The sequence below is a fragment of the Hyposmocoma kahamanoa genome, unplaced genomic scaffold, assembly GCF_003589595.1.
Source record: "Hyposmocoma kahamanoa isolate Upper Pololo Valley unplaced genomic scaffold, ASM358959v1 190, whole genome shotgun sequence".
NCBI lineage: Eukaryota > Metazoa > Arthropoda > Insecta > Lepidoptera > Cosmopterigidae > Hyposmocoma > Hyposmocoma kahamanoa.
In genome coordinates, this window is record NW_020653718.1 from 3,584,577 (window position 1) to 3,604,831 (window position 20,255).

General features: G+C 37.7%; 3 protein-coding genes across 7 annotated transcripts in view; 1 reads left to right on the plus strand and 2 right to left on the minus strand.

The window, feature by feature from the left end:
- The window catches only part of LOC113226365 (TBC1 domain family member 15), a 25,644-nt gene extending 24,073 nt beyond the window's left edge, over positions 1 to 1,571 (minus strand). For all 5 annotated transcript variants that reach the window (XM_026458965.1, XM_026458967.1, XM_026458968.1 and 2 more), the window contains exon 1: positions 1,365 to 1,571. In XM_026458965.1, coding sequence (XP_026314750.1) covers positions 1,365 to 1,406 — 42 coding nt within the window. In that variant the 5' untranslated portion in view covers positions 1,407 to 1,571. The remainder of the gene's footprint in view (positions 1 to 1,364) is intronic.
- A 5,909-nt stretch (positions 1,572 to 7,480) lies between these two features.
- On the plus strand, positions 7,481 to 9,631 carry LOC113226384 (tetratricopeptide repeat protein 25-like). Its single transcript, XM_026458994.1, has one exon. The coding sequence runs from the start codon at positions 7,603 to 7,605 to the stop codon at positions 9,382 to 9,384; it is 1,782 nt and encodes a 593-aa protein (XP_026314779.1). The 5' UTR covers positions 7,481 to 7,602; the 3' UTR covers positions 9,385 to 9,631.
- Positions 9,632 to 18,049: 8,418 nt separating this feature from the next.
- The window catches only part of LOC113226332 (putative mediator of RNA polymerase II transcription subunit 26), an 8,097-nt gene continuing 5,891 nt past the window's right edge, over positions 18,050 to 20,255 (minus strand). Inside the window, exons 3-4 of the mRNA XM_026458918.1 lie at positions 18,995 to 20,252; positions 18,050 to 18,382 (exon numbers count right to left, since the gene is read on the minus strand). Of these exons, the coding sequence (XP_026314703.1) occupies positions 18,240 to 18,382; positions 18,995 to 20,252 (1,401 nt within the window). The 3' untranslated portion in view covers positions 18,050 to 18,239. The remainder of the gene's footprint in view (positions 18,383 to 18,994; positions 20,253 to 20,255) is intronic.

Below are 20,255 nucleotides of genomic sequence, written 5' to 3' on the forward strand. Positions count from 1 at the left end.
ATTACTGATGAAATGTGATTCAGTTTCTTTTGTAATTGGATGTTTTGCTGTTTTTCTCACACCATCGAACGGAACAGCCCCCCCATTGTTAGAGATATTATCTTTATTACAATAAATACAGAACATTTTTGGAATATACAGAGACGTACACACAGGCCAGATGTTGGCGCTGTACTATTTCAGCGTTCTAATTTGTGATTTCAGCGCAAACGAGAGTTGACATTTGAAAGTGATATAAGGCCCACTTGCCTGGTGAGTCGCCAGGGATGAATGGCCCTTATTTTGTCTCTATTTCTGGTTATATACTTGATGAATTATGGTAACAATGTTCATCAAATGAATCACTGGCCGCAAATATACCACAACTTGTAATTAAAAAAAAGAATGATTTCATTGTCTCTTGATTTCAATTAAACATTCCAGTTCATGACCAGTGGTTCATGTGAACATAGCTATCAGAATTCAATCTCTTTTTAACATTTGTCTGTTGTGATCTCCTCCTTTCGTAACTTACAAAATTGGTCCAATGAGTTTCACAACATAATGCACGAGTCTATACTCGACTTGTAGCGCTTATAAGGGTGGTTTTTTTTGGGATTTGTGAAGCAACATCACAATCAATTAATTGTGACCGCCACTAACTACTACTTAGAGGCAAGATTAAAATAATTAGGTGTAGGTCTTTTTAACTGGCTGGGGAATAAGGTTTGTCAATCCAGAATGTACAATACCTGCCCCTACTCAGTTTGAAGTTGGATTTATTTAAATGACAATGTACCATAAACACAGTTTCACTGGCATGATATTTTTTTTTTTAATATAACATCAAGTGACGGGATGAACAAGTTGTGTGCGCCTGATTGTAAGCCTGTCCGTAACAGTTACAGTGCCACTCAGAGCTTTAAATCGCAAAGATTTGAGTGGCAGTACCACTGCCCGTCACCCTGAGGCATAAGTTGACAAGTCACATGTGCCTGTAATTTCACCAGCACCCTTACGCTTCAAAACACAGTAATGCTGACTGTACTGCTTGGCGGCAGAAATAGGTAAGGTGGCAGTGCTATCCTGGGCGAACTCTTTCACAAGTAGCTCTACTGCTACGAAGTCTCAAAAGCCTCAAAATGCTAAAGAAATTTCCATCATGTACTCAGAACATAGACGTTAGAAATATACCCATATACTCGTGAGAATATACGTGTAAGTTTTATGAAAAGATAAATATGACGCAATTTGCAAGATGGGCATTTATGAAGCACTATTGCGGGAGAAATTTCTGTGCATGTATTTATGGCATGATACCAAGGTCACGTGGTCCGAGAGCAACAAAACAAAGGTCTCAAAGTACCTACTCCATACGAACTTACCTTACACTGCTCTGGTATATCCTCAACGGAGCTCGAGGACATTTTGCAAACAAAAACGCCAAATAAAGACAATTAATGCAATAAATTCGTCAATTAACACCAAAATAACGAAATGAAACCATAGTTTTCGAAGAATTTTGTCAACAAAAAAGTAGTAAACATGTCAATGCTACAGTAAATCTGTAACGCAAAGCCACTGACTCACGTGGGGTTGGAACATGATATATGAATTATTTCAGCTATAGACTGTCTGACAAGCCGACAACTATTATATCTGACACTGTCAAAAAGACAGTGGTTAAAAATATTAACATTTTTGGCAACACCTTTGATAAAAAAAATCCAGTCTGTGTTGCCAAGTGGTTATACTTCTTACATTTTTCGTAACTTTTGGTGCTTTTGGTCGTCTGCAAAATTTTCGTAACTTTTGAGAATAATATTTTTTTAAATCCAATTATATTTTGTTAATGTAAATCAAAAAGCAGTTGACGACCGTGCCCAAATTAGACAATATAGTTACTCGGGGAAGAAGCAAACAAAATTAAATCTACCAATTTCTGGTTATGGCTTCATTTTTCTTGACTGTATTTATTTACTTTGTTCGTATCCTGATTTTTATACAAATGTGTTTTAAATAATGTTTTTTGGAACACAAGTTAGTACACCCAAGCCCCAAGGTTAGGGTTAAGGTTTGATAGGTCTTGTGACTCTGTACTCTGTATTGTTTTTTATGATAGGTAACTAAATATATTGAAGTATTTGCTAAATACAAAAGGAATGACGTAATTTTTTATTTATTTTATATAAGTAGTTAACCTAGTAGACTTTTAAATAAATAACTGGACATAACGTACTTACATAATATTATACAAAAGAAATGAGTTTTATTTGTGGTACCGACTTATTTTGTTGCCAAAATAACAAACTAACTATAAATGTGGAAGCGTAACGTTTCGTGCCATTCCTTGAAAAATCCAACACTTTGAGGTGGAACCCGAGCCTACGTCTAATCCCCCGTTATAAACGAGTAGGCAGAATTAAATCGTGCAATTCCACTGCACATTCTCCATGATTTATCAGCAGGCATCTTTACGGGCGGCGGCGGTGTTCAAGACTGCAGCTTTGCCTCTACTAAATCCGAGTTACCTATTAGCCTCTTTGTGCGCTTGTCAATTGAATCCAAAGTGACCGGTTGGTATTTAGCAGACCCATCCCATAAGTGGCAGCAGCGCTCCATGTGCACGTGAGTTGCCCTTTAAGGCGGAAGCCATGACGTTGTCGCATGACACAGCGACCTGCATCTCCGGCACTAGCCCGGAGAGCTAGTAGTAGATAAGCTAGATATCTTCCGGTACCTCCAACCGCGCAGTCTTCAGGGAACTGGAGAGACACTTCGACGTCGGGAGGTAAGCGCGGCTTACAGCTCCGCCACCAATGAGGAGATTTGGTAGTAGACTTAGAGTCGAGGGTTTGGCAGTGGCAAGTAGCACAATGCGCTACGGAAAGTGAGCGTGCCTACAGCTCCGGTACCTACCTATCTACTAAATAGGCAGCTCACCCCTAGTTCTATCTAGAAATATCCCCTAGTTCGCCACTGTACAGGACTTGACACTGGAGATAATAAAAATAGGTTCTCACTACAACACCACTCAAAGTATATTGAGAGAAAAGCGCCTTGAATTGGAGAAACAGCAAAATCAACCATTAAAGTAATTGCTCCTAAATTAAAGTTAGGAGCTATTTATAAAAATGAATCTTCATGCGTGAACAGCCACCCTTCGAGGTGGATGATTTTCTTCAAAAAGAAATGGGACCACTATGGAAGTACCCCCTTTCCAATAAAAAAATAATCATGAAAATCGGTTCACAAATACCGGAGTTATCGCGTAACATACATACAAAAAAAACATACAGTCGAATTGAGAACCTCCTCCTTTTTTGAAGTCGGTTAAAAATTACTTGATACCGAAAGTAAAGTGTCATAAATAGGTAAATTTCTAATTAATTATTATGTTCAAATTAGCAGTACTTTGAATCTAGTGCAAATAAAAAATTTTATTTGTTCATCTGTTGGGATTGGACTATTGAATATTAAAATTAGTGTCAGGTGGTGACAGAGAACCGAAAAAAATTGACGTACTTTTCAATAATCAAGAAAAGAATCGAGATACAATGCCCTATGGGATAATGCAGCAAGTTTCTTGGAAATTTCGACTTAAGAATCGAACTACTTCAGCTCGAATTCTAATTTTTCTCGTACTGAATCGGTTCTCTTGCGCGGGTTGAGCGCCAGGGCACGGGCTTTATTTCAGAACTTATTTTTTCATTTGAAAAGTGTATATCGTATACTATACGTACTCTATTTAGTTCAGTTCATAATCACTTTACATCCACATCCATCCACTGCTGGACATAAGCTTCCCCTTGAGCACGCCAACTCTCCCGGTCTTCTACCGCCCGCATCCGCATAGTCCGTCCGTTTTGCCGCAGGGCGTCCAACACTGCCTGTTCCTTGGCGTGCAATATTTAGTTCAGTTGATATAAAAAAATGTTGGTGTATGTAAAGTTCTAATGTCCGTAAGCAATAAAACGTCTGTCTCACTCAGTAACTAGTTTATTACTGGCTTACCTACAGTTTTACATACAAAATACATAGTAAAAGTAACTATATAAGTTTTCTTGTAAACTTTCGCGGTAAGTTTATGTTTTTTAACAGTGAAAATTTTTAGGAACCGTGTTTTCACATCATATACTATTCAATGTGTATTTTCAATTTTACTACATATTTTTCCAAAATGATTGATTCAACATGAAGACTCAGCATTGCTGATTTTCAGGCTTCGTGGTAAAGCTTTTCGCTTGCTGCATTAAACCGGCAAGCGGAGTGTATACTAAACACCAAGCAATTAATAGAGTCTGTCTGTGTTGTACTATATGTAAAATGTATAAAAATTGTAAAAACAGAAAACATTCTAAAATTGTACTTATTTATTTAGTGTTGCAAACGGATTTAACCACCGAGTAATTGCTACTCAATTTCTGCACAGACAGGAACCATTATTTACACATTTTTTGAAATAATGTAGCGTTTTGGCGTTTTTTTAACGGAGGTAGCAGGTCGTTCCAGCACTTACTCGCTGCGAATCGGAAACTACCCCTGGTCAGAGTTAAGCGAGGAACAACCAATAAACGTAAATGCAGGTACCGTTGAAATTTAACATTGCCACTGTGTGGCAGGCCACTCCAGATAAGTTTTTGGCCAGATATTCTGGGGTAGACGAAATTGTCAAGGTGCGTGTACCAGACTATTAAATTTTAAAATGTATCTATTTTTCATATTGAATAGATTATAATGTATTTAAATAGGGAGTAACGTGAGAACGTGGTGGTACTTTAAAACAATATCTAATGCAGAAGTCCTGACGCCCCTGTTTTTTATCGGGCCTTATACTATATCTAAGTAGTCTAGTATGGACAGTACCAATGACTCAGTCAATCTCACTCTAACAGCTGTACTCAGGTATGGTCTTAATTTGTAAAGCTGCTTCAACGTTGAGTAACATTTTCCTATTAACCGTGACAACATTGAAATGTGCCCTTGTATTTATACCAAGTCGTCAGGCGACCGATGCTTGCTCACCGAAGACGGCAAGCCACCCTATGTAAATAGTGAGTCATCTAATGACCGACAGACGGTACGTTGCAGCCGAACTGGTGCGTCGCGTCGCGTTTGGCAAGGCGTAGTAGTCTGTCGAAGGCACAATTTACGGTCTAAGAGCGACGCCACGCGTGGCATCGGCATGGCGGTGACTACTAATAAATAATATTAGAGCTACATGTCACAGGGAACGTTGAAACAGTGCACGGCGACGGAACGCGTGCGCATCGGACTAGAGGCCAGGCGACGAAACGGGAAGGGGTGTATGACACTACTGCGACTTTCACTATATAATAACTTTATTATATACTGACGATGACGCAACACACACGGCAGCGCCCATGTAGCGTCGCTCTAAGAGGTAGGGAAGAGTTTGGTATTACCGCGCGGCTGATAATTTCGCGCCTCTGTGTACTTCAATAAGTACAAGCTACTTAAGAGTTTACAGTTTACAGTGCCCCAGTATCATAGCCTGACAAATTGCACCCAAACTCACGAGAGAAATAAATGTAGGCCATACAAATATTTCTTCCAGCCCGGGAATGGAAGCTGGGACTTTTGCGTGGCAGTCCGGCATGGTAATCATTCGGGCACGGAGGCATTTAAATGTATTACTTCCTACATGCACGCTATCGCTTCATTCTCTGCGATCATTCGAATATGATGCGTGCTGTAAGTTTTCACACTTTTCAATGTAATTTTACGGGTGTTTTCGGTAAGAGATAAGCAACATTACATTTTTATTTCAAGTATTTTTTTTAACATATTTGAGAGGTTAAAATATTGTAGAATTAATCTGCAAAATCGTAGCGGAAACATAATTTACTTTTAGGATAAATTATTTTGTGGTTTGAAAGAAAAGTGAGTGTGTTTGACAATTCCTCGCTTAAACCACAGTATTATCAAATTTGGGCAAACAAGGAAGAGGGAGTAGAAAAACGAAGCTAAAGAATAACCTGCTAAGAGGAAAGTTTCAAACAGCAACGTAAACAGTGAGAAGGATAAGTTTAGTAGCAGTAGAGCTCCTTGTGAAAGAGTTCGCCCATGGAAGAAATGCCACCTTACCTATTTCAGCCGCCAAGTAGTAATCTGAACAGTACTGCGTTCCTGTTTCGAAGAGTAAGGGTGCTGATGAAATTACTGGCATATGGAACTTGTGAACTTATATCTCAGGGTGACGGGCACAGTGGCAGTGCTCCTAAGATCTTTGCGATTAAAAGCTCTGAGTGGCACTGCAACTGCTATGGATAGGCGTGTCGTTTACCACCAGGCGTACGACTTGTTCGTCCCATCACTTGGTATCATAGAAAAAACGCGTACATACAAAAATCTCCAAATAATAAAGTTAAGCAAAAATTTCTAAAGGACAAGAAAGCTACCAAACAAGTATCGAAAGAATATATTAACAGTAGTGAAATGTTTTTCAATTCAATTGTTATTTATTTAGGCATCAATCCCATTACATTATACAATACACGTTCCTTTCACGGTCATAAAAATGCAATGAATAAAATTAAAAATTAAATCCAAATTACTAATAAAAAATGTCAAAAAGTCTTTTTACAATCAATAAGATTAACATTGAGATCAATAAAAACATCACCACATCATCATTTTTATGACCGAAGACGTAAATATCTTCAGATTCCTTCAAAGAGCTACCAAGTCTGCCACGTTCTTTACGAAAATAAGTTCAAGGAAAGCAAATGCTATTCACGTATCTATTTGTTTAACTTTATTTATTGTTAACATTTAAGTATTCGATTATGTTGCTGTAAAAGATAATAGCCTAGACTCTTATACACACGAGTATATTTCAACTTAAAAATTTGTTTTTGTATTTATATCATAAATAACATTGAACTAATTCCAATAAATTTATTGAGTCACGATTTTACTAGTTCTGAGCACGATATTGTCAAACCAGTTTGATAATACCGCGTTTTCCCACTTTTTTTGTAATTTTGCAACAACTGCCTTTTGTATTTGTTTATGAAGATTATATTAGTATATACTATACGGACTATATACGTACGTGATTATACACATGTAGCCTAATAAATTTTGTTTTTATAAACCATGTCTGAGGTTAATTATAGGCGTTCTTGCTTAGGGGCTCGGTATTACCCAACTCTTCCCTCCTAAATCACAATTTTAGTAAATATTGTATCAAATGAGCCTGAGAATTGAATCTTGCGGTAAGCCCTTCCATAAATATTCAGGTAAAATATTAAAATTGACGCATCTTTCAGATTACATCTTGATAAATATTTTCTCCCATCCCTTTTCTAACCTTTTCTTTGATGTAAACTTAGAGTAGTGCCAAATTTAAGAAAAAGAAAAAAGATTTTCTTGAAGTATTGAATAATAGAATATATTTTCTTCCATCCACTGAGATATACATACTTCCTCATTTTACGTGCTTATCTATGGACATGTAATGCTACGAGATGGTGTCGGAGTTCTAGATGGGTTATCTTTTTGAAGATTTTGCTTTTGATGCATGTAATTTCGTGAAGTTATTTTATGTTTAGATAAAATATCTACATTAATTTGTTTATAAAATTTATTATTATAAAAATGGAGCCAAAACCTATTTTTTCTGCTCTTACCGTTTACCGAGAGCGAGGTGCATTCCTAAGACGTCTCGAGCAATTTCAAAAAGCAAAATGTGCTTACGACACAGCGTTCAAAACCAATCCAGAAAACGTGTTGCTGTTGGTTGGTCGTAGTAAGGTATGCTCGGACGCCGTCCAGCCGATCCAGGCATACGACGACGCCGAGCTGGCGCTCAAACTGGAACCAAACAATATGGTCGCCCAACATATGCAGGCACTCGCCATGTTCACAATTGGTGATTTCGAACGCTCGCTGGTAATGAATTATCGCGGTGTGCGCCACCGACAGAAGCCGCCGTACTTCCACGAAGGTATCAACCAGGGAATCGAAACGCTTCAGGACTGTGTTGGGAAAAATGCGGGCAATGTTTTAATAGACTTCCTGCCACTTATTAAGGACAATCAAACTGTAAGTTTTGACATGTATGAACCCATAGTAATACCCCATAAATCCCGCATTCCTCGACCTGAAGCCATAAACAAGTTAACGCAACTAGAAATTAGGAAACATGAACAATTAGAAAGAGTTTTGGCTATGAAATACCTGGGACAAATGGCTTATGATAAATTTTATCTCCAAGCTTTACGTGATCATCCCGTAGTGATGTCAGCTAATGCGGCAGGCAGTCGAGATATAAAAAACATTATCATTGAAACAATACACACGCTAAGTGAACGGCAAGAAATGCTAAGGTGCCAACGTCCGTACTACTCAATAAAATTAGCTGAAAAGTCAAAATCTCAACATCAGGATATGTTCCAGAAGAAATTATTAGAAAATGAAAGGATAACCGGCGCACGTACAGCTGATTTATATTTAAAACAAATGGACAATTGTTGGCGAACGAATAACCTAGCGCTTTTAATAGCAAAAGCGGAACGTATGCAGCTATTTCTTGATGGCAAAACTCCTCATACACTGCCAGACAAGGAACTGTACACAGATCGACTGTACAGAACAATAGGGGAAGGCTACCTCTTGCAATACAGACTCTCATACAATATGAGCGATCGTGGCAATAAACGTCGCGTTTTCTACCTTATGGGCCTGCCTGTGAGTCGTCCTTCCTCTTACGATTCCGTAATAATGAATTACCCGCATAAATATCTGTCTTCGAAATTAGCTTTAGAGAAGTACATGAATACTTTAGAAAAATGTGAGAATACCATGATGAGATGTTGGTTAATGTATGAGGTAGCACGTCTTCTTGCTATACAGAAGAACTACGCCCTTTCAAAATATTACGCAAAATTATGCCAGCGTGAGGCAACAGAGATAAACAATGCGACTTGGTGGCTAAACGGGTGCTTTGTGCTTTTAAGCGGGGATATGCAACAGGGTAATGTAAATGAGGTACGCAACCAAGTAGAAGAAGCTTATGAGTGGACGAAATTATTGCAATCTGGAGAAAGAATACAAGCCTTCCTCGGTAAGTGTGCAGCGATGGCAGAAGAGGCACTCATTGGCGATGAGCGCAAGGCAATAGTGCAACGTGAGAAGGACATTATGAGGGTGCTGGATGCTAATCTCAAAGTGGAAACCGAGGTGCTTTTCAAACGCTTAGCAACAGTGCCCGTCGGTAGACGATTTTCTGTCCTGCCGGGCAAAATTAGGTTTGGCTTTCATCAAACGGAGAGACGCAAGCGTCGTCAAAAAGGACTCTCGATCATTCCGGGTCAGCCACAAACATTACCAAAGCCTCCAATTTCTGATACTCTTGGTCTGCAAATTTTCGAGTCATAACAACATTTTACACCACCAAGATTCATGTATGGTTTATGTGTATATTACAGACGTAGTCTGTTTTGTACCCTTGAATGTTTGCACGACATGGAAAAATGATTTGTTTATTCTCTCTTTCTTAGAAATTAATTAATTACGATTTAGGTATCTATGGTAATAATCAATTAGAATATTCTCATAATATGCTGTAGCGTTGTGTACATGTCTTGCTCGATTATACTTAACATTTAATAAAATGGAATAAACCTCCTTAAAGAAAAAAGGTGTATTATTTCTCCTTTCTCTTCCGCGCTTTTGTAGTCTATTACGCGCCCAGTGAAGTAAGCGCAAACAATTAATGGCGGCTACTTAATTTTTTTTTGTATAATTTTTATAATGATACTAAACTACCGTACATAGTTATTTTTACTTGACATTGGCAAAATCATTGATTATTTCGATGGGGCCATAACATTTAAACGACGAAGAAGAACACGGGGTGACAATGCCTTACTTTCTTAAAACTCGTATTTTATAAAGAGTAATTATTCAGATGGCAAAACTTTCTATTTATTTAAAATTTCTTATCAAAGGCATTAATTCGGATGCAACTTTAAGAATAGGTAGAAACCAGTGTGTGAACACGAAGGAAATGTGATATGAAATCAGGCTGCAAAATTTGTATATACAATCCATTTTCTGCATTTAGTAGCTTTGTGCTTAAGATACGAGATTGAGAAAGTAAGGCGTTGATTAATGATTTTTGTAGCAGTAAAGCTCCTAGTGAAAGAGTTCGTCCAGGGAAGTTACTGATACCTTACCTATTTCTGCCGCCAAGCAGTAATATGAGCATTACTGCGTTCCGGTTAAGGTGCTGGTGAAATTACAGGTACATGGTACGTATCAACTTATGTCTCGGGGTAACGAGTGAAGTGGCAGTGCCCCTTTAAGATCTTTGCGATTTAAAGCTCTGAGTGGCACTGCAACTGTTATGACTAGGTGTACAGCTTACCACCAAGCGCACGACTTGTTTGTCCTGCACTTGGTTATTATTAAAAAAAAATTAAATCCACATATCGAAAACTGTATTAAGGCGAAGTATTTCAACGCTGGAATTGGAAGCTGAGCTCAATGAACTGAGGGCACTGACAGATAGGCTTCTTGAAGAACGCGATGTATATGAAATGGAAATGCAGGCGCTCAAGACTTCACGAATGACATTAAAAGGGAAATTTGATGAAATTCGACGATTTTGTGAAGAATTAGAAAAAGAGTGCAAACGAAAGGAATTAATTATAGAGAGCTTCCGAGAACACCAGGAACACGAAGACGCCTTAGACCGTATCAGATTTCTTGAAAGACAGGTAAAGGAATCAAATGCTGAAGTTGCATCATTACACGAACAAAGCGGAAGTTACGACCACCTAACGACCTTGTCACTCCGTGATGAACTAGCTCTGGGAGACAGGAATGTATGCAACAGTTAATTATGCAGCACTAAATCGCAAGACCCAAGATTTTCCAAATTAACCAACCTGATAAGAAAGAAATCGAAAACTCTTAAGAAACTAAAATCAGAAAAATTAAATTTACACAAGGACAAGGTGAAGATGGCCGAACAAGTGAAAGATCTAGAGTTAGATCTTCAATCGCGAACTCAAGACCTACTTTCTACGCAGAAACAACTTTCAGCTGCAACTAATGAGCTTTTAAAGCTGGGTACTGAGTATAGAGAACTTACTCAAGTCCTTCTTCACGATGAGCTTAGTGAAACAAATGGTCCAGTACAAATAAATCAGACTCCGTCCCCACCACCCACATCATCAACGCAACCAACACGTGCATCGTATGCCAGCGTTGCTGCAGGAAAACGTGTCTGCTCCACTACAACTGTTGAAGTTCGACACAGTCAACGGTCAACCAAGACTATTAGAACTCCGACCAGGCCATCCAGAAGAACGGTAGTTTTTTCTGATAAAATAGGCGTAGGACTAGGCCACCACCTTAGTAACCACTTAAAACAAAGGGTAGTCAACTATTGCTATTCAGGAGCTACTTTTAGTTAAATTATTACACTGTTAAGTGATTGCAACTTTGACAAATATACAACAGTGATTCTTATATTAGGTGATAGTACTAACATTAGTAAAAAAGAAGTAAATAGTAGCATTGACGTGTTCTTGAGAATTCATGAGAAGTGTGGGTGTAAATTCATACTAAGTGCATTCCCTTAATGCTCTAACCTAGGCATTGCTCGTAATAAGTATATATATAACATAAATTCGCATATTCATAATTTGACTTGCCGTCATAGTGACGTTATATTTTGTTTTGACATTAATAAGTTCGTAAGGAACTTCAAACTTTTTGAGGATAATTTACATTTACCCCTAAGGTATCTAAGACATATAGCTAGTTTGCTATCTTTTAATATTAAGGACGCTGTTATAGAAGACATAACACAGTCCCACGACAATGCTCCTACTTTAAGTAGCAATCGTATACTTTTTACTAACCATAATTTAAACTGAAAAACACGACAACAGAAAAGTCTAATCGTTTCCATGTAGTACATCAAAATATTCAAGGCTTTTCTGGCAAAACATTAGAAATAAGTCTTTTTTTTGCACGATATTTCCGTTGACGTGTTTTGTGTTACAGAACACTGGCTGAAAGATTACGAAGCCATTAACAATATAGAAAATTATGTAATAGTCAGTTCGTTCATAAGAAAGAGCTTAAGTAGAGGCGGATCCATGATTATTATTAAGCGTAACTTAAAATTTAAATAGCGTAAGGATATCACAAATCTTTCTACTGAACGAACTATTGAAATTTCATGTGTGGAATTGGATCAGTTTGTCCTCTTATGCGTATACAGGCCCCCCTCTGCTAATTTTAACGAGTTTGAATTAATTATGGAAGACAGTTTAAAGCGGATTTTTCCAACCAAAAAAAACGTAGTAATATGTGGAGATTTCAATGTAAACCTGTTGGAAAACTGTTCTACTTCTGTAAGACTCATTAATTTATTTCAAAGTTTTGACTTGATTAATCTTTTTTTAGAACCAACTCGCATTACTGCCTCCTCTTCTACTTGTATTGATAACATCTTTTGTAACACAGACGCAGTGTCTAAATCAATAATAAATTGCTTAAGATCCGACCATAGTGGCCAATTGGCCTCTTTTAATTGTAAAATGAGCAAGAAGGTAGACCAATTTCTCTGCAGACCGATTACCACAGAACGAATAATTAGATTTCAAAATAATATCGGCAATCCCTATCCCATATACCGGAGGATCCAAATACTTTATATAACACGATATTTGGTTTAATTAAAAATGAATTTGACAATATATTTAAATCGAAAACATTAACTTTCCATAGAGAGACTAAATTCAACGACTGGGCAACAGTAGGTATTCATAAGAGTAGGTCTCGTTTGTATGAGCTATATGCTATGAAAACTTATAATAATAATTCCAATTTCATAGAATATGTTAGAATTTATTCGAAAATATTTAAAAAAGTTTGTGTAGCTGCTAAGGTTAAGTTTCACAGCGACAAAATTAGACAATCGATAAATAAATCTAAAACTACTTGGAGCATAATAAATAAAGAGTCAGGCAGGGTTAAACCACAGGATAGAGATATAGTTTTAGAATTAGACAGCAAACTTATAAAATGTAAAGATAAAGTAGCCCAAGCTTTTGAATCGTTCTTTTCGGAAATTGCTGTGAACACTACAAAATCATTAAATTCCTCCCCTTCACTTGCTATTGTTCTCTTAAAGGAAAATGTTAACGTTTGTGGCAGTTTATTTAATTTTCGTCATGTTAATCCACAAGACATCATAAAAGCTTTTAAGTCAATACATGTTAAAAAAACTGAAGATCTCTGAAGATCTCTGAAGATCTGGAAGATCTCTCTCATATCAACTAAAGTTATAGACTCAGTTATTAATCTCATTTCCCCACATTTAGCTGTAGCTTTCAATAGGTGCGTTGACGAAGGTGTTTTTCCCGATTTAATGAAATACAGCAAGGTTATTCCCTTATTCAAAAGCGGTGGGAAAGTTGATCCTAGCAACTATAGGCCCATTTCAATTTTACCAGCTTTAAGTAAAATATTCGAAAAGGTTATGCTAACTCAATTACTGTCCTATTTCGGTAGGAATCATATTTTTCATAGTGAACAATACGGGTTTACTAGTGGTAGATCGACTAGCGATACGGGGGTAGCGTTACTAAAACACATCTTTGATGCTTGGGAAAGGTCCCAGAACGCTATTGGTGTTTTCTGTGACCTCGCAAAGGCATTTGATTGCGTTGATCATAATACTCTTATTAGGAAGCTGGAACATGACGGTGTAAATGGCAAGGCGTCGAAACTTGTCTCGTCATATCTCAACGGTAGAATTCAGAAAGTAGACATAAATGGAGTGACTTCTTTGGGTTCTCCAGTAAAAATGGGTATTCCGCAGGGCTCAATACTTGGACCTTTCTTATTTCTGATTTATATTAATGATCTGCCATTCTTTGTTAAGGACCATTGCGAAATAGTGTTGTTTGCTGATGACACATCCTTCATTTTTAAAATAGACAGACATGACAATAACTATGACCGTATTAATGATACCCTCTCTAAGGTAGTTTATTGGTTTAATGCTAACAATTTATTGCTTAATGCCAAGAAGACAAAATGTGTTAAATTTGAATTACCTAACGTAAAATCGACTAGTCCAACCATAGAAATAAACGGAGAAAAGTTAGACCTTGTTAATAAAGCAGTATTCTTGGGAGTGACCTTAGATAGTAAACTTCAGTGGTTTCCACATATATCGTCCCTGGCCAGCAGATTAAGCTCCGCTGCATACGCAGTCCGCAGAATATGTGAGCTTACCGATGTTAGTACTGCTAGACTAGTTTACTTTAGTTACTTCCATAGTATAATGTCCTACGGGATTCTCATGTGGGGTAAAGCGGCAGATATTCAAACCATATTTGTATTGCAAAAACGAGCGATTCGTTCTGTGTACCGTCTAGGCTCTCGGGTATCTCTCAGAGAAAAGTTTAAGGAGACTGGTATCATGACTGTGGCATCACAGTACATTTACTCAAATATTTTATATGCCCGTAAAAATATACATAATTTCAATAAGAAAGAAGATATCCATAATATTAACCTTAGAGCTAAGTCCAAACTCATGGTACCACGATTTCGTTTAACCAAGGTAAACAACTCTTTTATGGGGAACTGTATACGTTTTTACAATAAGATTCCGGAGCATATATTAAGTTTATCATTTCCTAAGTTTAGAAACTACATTAAAAATATTTTGATCGAAAAATCATATTACAAAATTGAAGACTACGTGTTAGATAAAGATGTATGGAAAGACGACATGGCTCCAGAATCCACACAAATTTGATTCAAAGTGTATTCCATAGCATTTAAGTTTATTTGAAAAGAGCAATCCCTAGAGTTTCTTGCTCGTTCTTCTCAGGGAGGTCAGCGTAGTGAACGAGCAGTAGCTTAAATGTGACGTTTTCAAGAGTAAATTTATTTTACCTATGGAATAAATAATCTTTGACTTTGACTTTGACTAACGCGGGTCTAAATTTTAGGAGGTGAGGTGTGGGGGGTTGCTCCTCATGTCCCTCAATCCGCGTGGTGTAAATTAATATTAATAAAATAAGAACAGTAAAAAAGTAGCGACGAAAACGGAATATCTCCACTTGAAGCTATTTAGAAACGTTCGCCAAACTCGTGAAGACCTTTATGTTGGAAATGCCATCTACAAAGGTGTGGCCAAGTTCAAATACCTAGGCTGTACTATTACAGATACCAACTCTAGAGAAGAGAATGTAGACATCCGCATCCAGAACACCTTACGATGTAGTGCAGCTCTACACTAAGTGTTGGTGTCCAAACTTCTGCGCCGTCAAGCTATAATACAGATTTACAAGACCATCATGAGGCCCATTCTCTCGTACGGTTGTGAAGCTTAGACACACTTTGAAGAAGAGAATAAACTCCTGGTGGCTGAGAGAAAGGTTCTCAGGAATATATTAGAGCAAGTCCAACGGGAGAACGATAGCTGGAGAGTCCGCACTAACGTTGAAATAGAAACCAAAGCGCACAGACTTCGCTGGCTCGGCCATTTAGAAAGGAATGGAAGAGGATCGGAACGTGAAAAAAGCCTAACTGAGTCGACCTACTGGACGCAGACAAGGCGTCACACGTATGGCGAAGTACAAACCATCAATTGGCGAGAGATTGCTCAGGGCCGAAGAAAATAGCTGATTGGGGCAGCGGGAGATACGGCGTGTCGTTAAAACGCTGGGCAATTTGCAAATATTGAGATAAATGAGAATTTAATTAAAACGAATAAGGCTTCAGTTGAAAATCAAAATTTAGTAGGTTCTCTGTACTACTTGAAGATCTCCATATAAAAAGTATGATACAAAGTTAGATATTTGGTTTATTCCCAGTGCCGTATTATTCCCAATTGTAACCCAAAACTTCCATGCATGAGACTAGTGGGAATTTAGTAAATGTTTTTATCTTTTGCTTTTTTTGCCAGACCCGTCAATGCTCTATTATTATTTACTACGTATTTTTTTTGTCGGTTTCAATCAGTTGTACGGTATCAATACTAAATTCGGTAACCGCATTCGCCGGCCGACCTTCACATACATCTTCACGGAGATGATCACGTCCATGTCTAAATTCACTGAACTACGAATAGACAGGACTACGACATGGTGCTTCATCACCAAATGCCAGCTGAAGTGTCTGACAACTCTCTTGTTGACTTAAGTCACATCGAAAATCGTAGAAAATCATTTATTCGACACGAATTTCACTCCGACCGCGCGGCTGCCGCGCGGACGTGTTACCGCCGCGCAGCGACCGCGTGCGTCTAACTGTCATGGCCAAAATACGCTCTATTTGTTTAGCTTTTACGTTTTAGCTTAACTGAGAGTCCCGGACACGCGGGCGAGTCTTGCTTGAGTTTGGTGTACGCGGCGACCGCGCGGTCTCCGGGCGGCGGACGGGCGGCGGCCGCGTGATTGTATTATTCAGAGGAATTTAAATGTTGTTGCCTAGCGAATAGAATTCAGCTGAAATAGAAGCTGCGTTGACGGCCTATCACGGCTACGTTTCGTCCGTGCTCAGCTACGGTCTTGTACTATGGGGTAACTCAGTAATCTTAGAAAGAGCGTTTAAAGTCCAGAAGAAGTGTATTCGAGCAATTTGCGGTGCGTGGTTCGATGACAGTTGCAAACCGCTGTTTAAAAGGCTGAACATATTACCTTTGCCATGCATGTACATTAGGGATATCTGCGTATTTGTCAACTCTCATCCTCAATATTTTAAAACACGCGGTGAAGTCATTCAAAGGCAAACTAGAGCAAAAATTACGAATCTCTTGTATCAACCTCATTGCCATAAAGTAATTTATAAGAATAACTGCTTCAACATGTGTATAATTATTTACAATAAATTACCAAACGAAATTAAATTGTTACAAGGACATACTTTTAAATTAAAATTGACTAAATGGCTTTTGACACATTGCTTCTATAGTAATAAAGAATACTTAGAATTTACAAATTCATTACATTAATAATTAGAAACTAGACTAAGGAAACATTGAGTCCCATTAATATTTTCACATCTGCTTGCAGATTGAATACAATGTACATAATTTTACTTAAGACCTTTGTAATTACTGTATTCTGGCAAATAAACGTATTCTATTCTATTCAGATTCGCCATTAATGTACACGACGGCGCGGTAATGTAAACGTTCGCCTCATGTTTTCAAAACGAGACGCCGCAATGAAAAAACAAAAGACAGTCTCATAAAGTAAAAAGTAACCTAGTTCCTATTTCAGATTTTATTTAGTTTCTTTCACAAGTGGCGAGTTCCAGGAACTTTCAGTATGCTCCACGTAATTGAATAAAGTGAACCTATGTGATTGGTACGCAACAAATACTAAAATTCACGACATTATTCGTTTAATTCTTACTACCAAGTTGGAGAAGATATTTCTAAGACAAATCGATAAGAATAATATTACTTGTATTAAGGATTTCGACACTGGTAGAATTTTTACACTTTTGTAAACCAACCTATTTAATAGAAACTAACATTTCTAAATTATTGTAGCCGAGTGTGCCATTGTTCTTTTGATTAAATGTGCAGAAATTATTAAATGTGTAAAAAAAGCTCGCACTGTATACGTATAAGTATGCAGTGTATCTGTTTTTTAAGTGGAACAGTATAGGGAAATCTGAAACCTAGGACCTCTGTATGTCCTAGGTTTCAGTTTCAGGTAACCTGTCTTAGAAAGCATTAAGTGTATTTTGAGAAAAAAACTTTAGCACGGTGAAGTTTTTGGTCAGTTGGCGTGAGTTGTCCATAAAAAAGATTAAAATTGACTGATTTAAAAAAATTTTATAACACATTATTATTTTTCATATAATTTGTATGAAAAAACATTTTATTTAATTTGACCAACTTTTTGTCCCGATTTTTTCTTTCTATACAATGAAATTATCCCCACAAGGAACTGATTTTGAATGAGAATTTTCGACAATATTATTAATTTTTATGGACAACTCACGCTTGACCAAAAAATTGTCTATGCCAAATTTGTTTTCACAAAAAAGATCTTATAGTTCCAAAGATTGTTTTCCATTTCTCCCATGATTTCCCCATACTGTCCCATAAAAAAAAATCGGATTGTATGTTATAGATATAAATTCACCAGATTGAACGAATTATTACTTTGACCGTTTACCGACATAAACGGTCAAAACTACCGACTAAAGAACGACTTCTGATGTTGATTTCTTAAAAATTAGAATCCCAGTTTTTCCGGATCTACGCTAACGAAGAGTGGACGACTGTTGACGTCACACGAGCAATAACAACGTCCACTTCCGGAGTCGTTGCTGATGATTAGGGTCTTCAAATTTACCTCGGCTTCTAGAGCGGTTTCAACTGCAAAGAAATGTGATCTGTTGAGTATATATACGAATTTCAAAGCAATAGGTATGAGTTTAAAAAGAGGTGGTAGCGTTTATAGATTGTACGCACAACATAATGGTTATTACTTTATGTGCTAGACGTGCAACAGTATCGGTATACAACCGTTAAAATTCTTTGCTTATAAACTTACCTCACCTAATTTAACATGGCCTTTTTAAAGTTTCATAAAGTGGCAGTGTAGCTTGAGACGCGGTTCAATGTTGTACTCACACTCTTAAACTTTACTATAAGACTTGTGGTAAAAATTATAAGTTGATAACAAAAACTTTGATAACGGGGTTCTGAATGCTGAATAGCGTACAGAACCCCAATAACAATTTAAAATATAGGTATAGTAAAAGTTTGCCAATTTTTAAGTTAGCCAAGCTCTTCAAGTAAGGAGGAAAGATTTAGAAATTAATAAGAACCTGCTGCAATTTACTATTTATATAATGCGCTATTGATTTACACACAAAAACTCCTCCAAAAATTTTAAGCTACTCAACAAATAAAATTTTTAACTACAAAATACATAATATTATTAAAATAGTATTGAATATTGTTCAAGATAGAAAGGCTACAAACCTTGTTTAATTTTTTGTAGGTCATAACGACCCTTTCTTGATTCTTCAGAGCTTTCAGTTATGCGAGGATTCTGTTGTCTAGGTTTCTGTGGATCACCCGGTCCACTTGGTTTCTCGGGGTAAGCAACAAACGCTGATTGTTGAGTTGATAAATTGGCAGATGAAGGTGATGATGATGAAGACTGAGACTGGGAGTTCTCTGATGTTGTGTCGCTATAAGTTACAGACTTTCCATCTTTAGAGTCCGATTTTTGTCTAAGATGTTGTTGGTTGCCTAGTTGGTTTGGCTTTTGTGGCGCAGTTTGTTGTAGTGGTCTGTTTGTTTGTTTTAATTGCTCTGACTGTTGGTATTCCTGTGATTGATGCTTTTCTGGATTTGTGAGTTCTCGGTTTTCTGACTGGGCTCCTTGATTATTTTCTGGTGATTGCTCAGATTGAATTAAAATATTGGGTTCGGCTTGTTGTTCTGGTTGCTTAGTTTGCTCTTGCACCTGAGGTTGGTCAGATTGATCTGATTTGTAGAATTTGTCTAGTTGTTCAGGTTGCTTGCGTTGCTCTAGCTCTTGTGGATGATTTCCAGATTGTTCTGGTTGCTTGGGGGCTTCTGGTTGTTCTTGTTTAGGTGCCTTTTGCACTTGAAGTTGTTCAGATTGTTCTGTTACGTTGGGTTCGGCTGGTTGTTCTGGTTGCTTAGGTTGATTTGTCACTTGTAGTTGTTGTTCAATGTGCTCTGGTTGCTTAAGTTGCTCTGGCACTTGTGAATGTTGTTCAGTGTGCTCTGGGTGCTTGGGTGTCTCTGGTAGTTCGGTTTGCTCAGGTTGCTCCGGCAGCTGGTGTTGTTCAGATTGCTGCGATTTTTTGGGTTTGTCTAGTTGTTCAGGTTGCTTGCGTTGCTCTGACAGTTGCGGATGAGGTACAGTTTGATCTAATTGCGTGGTGGACTCTGGTTGTTCTCGTTGCTTGGGCTTCTGTGGCACCTGTAGATGTTTAGATTGCTCTGATTTCTTGAGTTCATCTGGTTGATCAGGTTGTTTGCGTTGCTCTGGCACTTGTGAATGTTGTTCAGTTTCACCTGGTTGCTTGGGTGTCTCTGGTAGTTCTGGTTGCTTAGGTATCTCTGGCATTTGGGGTTGTTTAGATTGCTCTGATTTGTTGGGTTCATCAGGCTGGTCAAGTTGCTTGCGTTGTTCTGGCACTTGTGGGTGTTCTTTAGTTTGATCTGGTTGATTGGGGGTCTCCGGTAGTTCAGCTTGTTTAGGCTG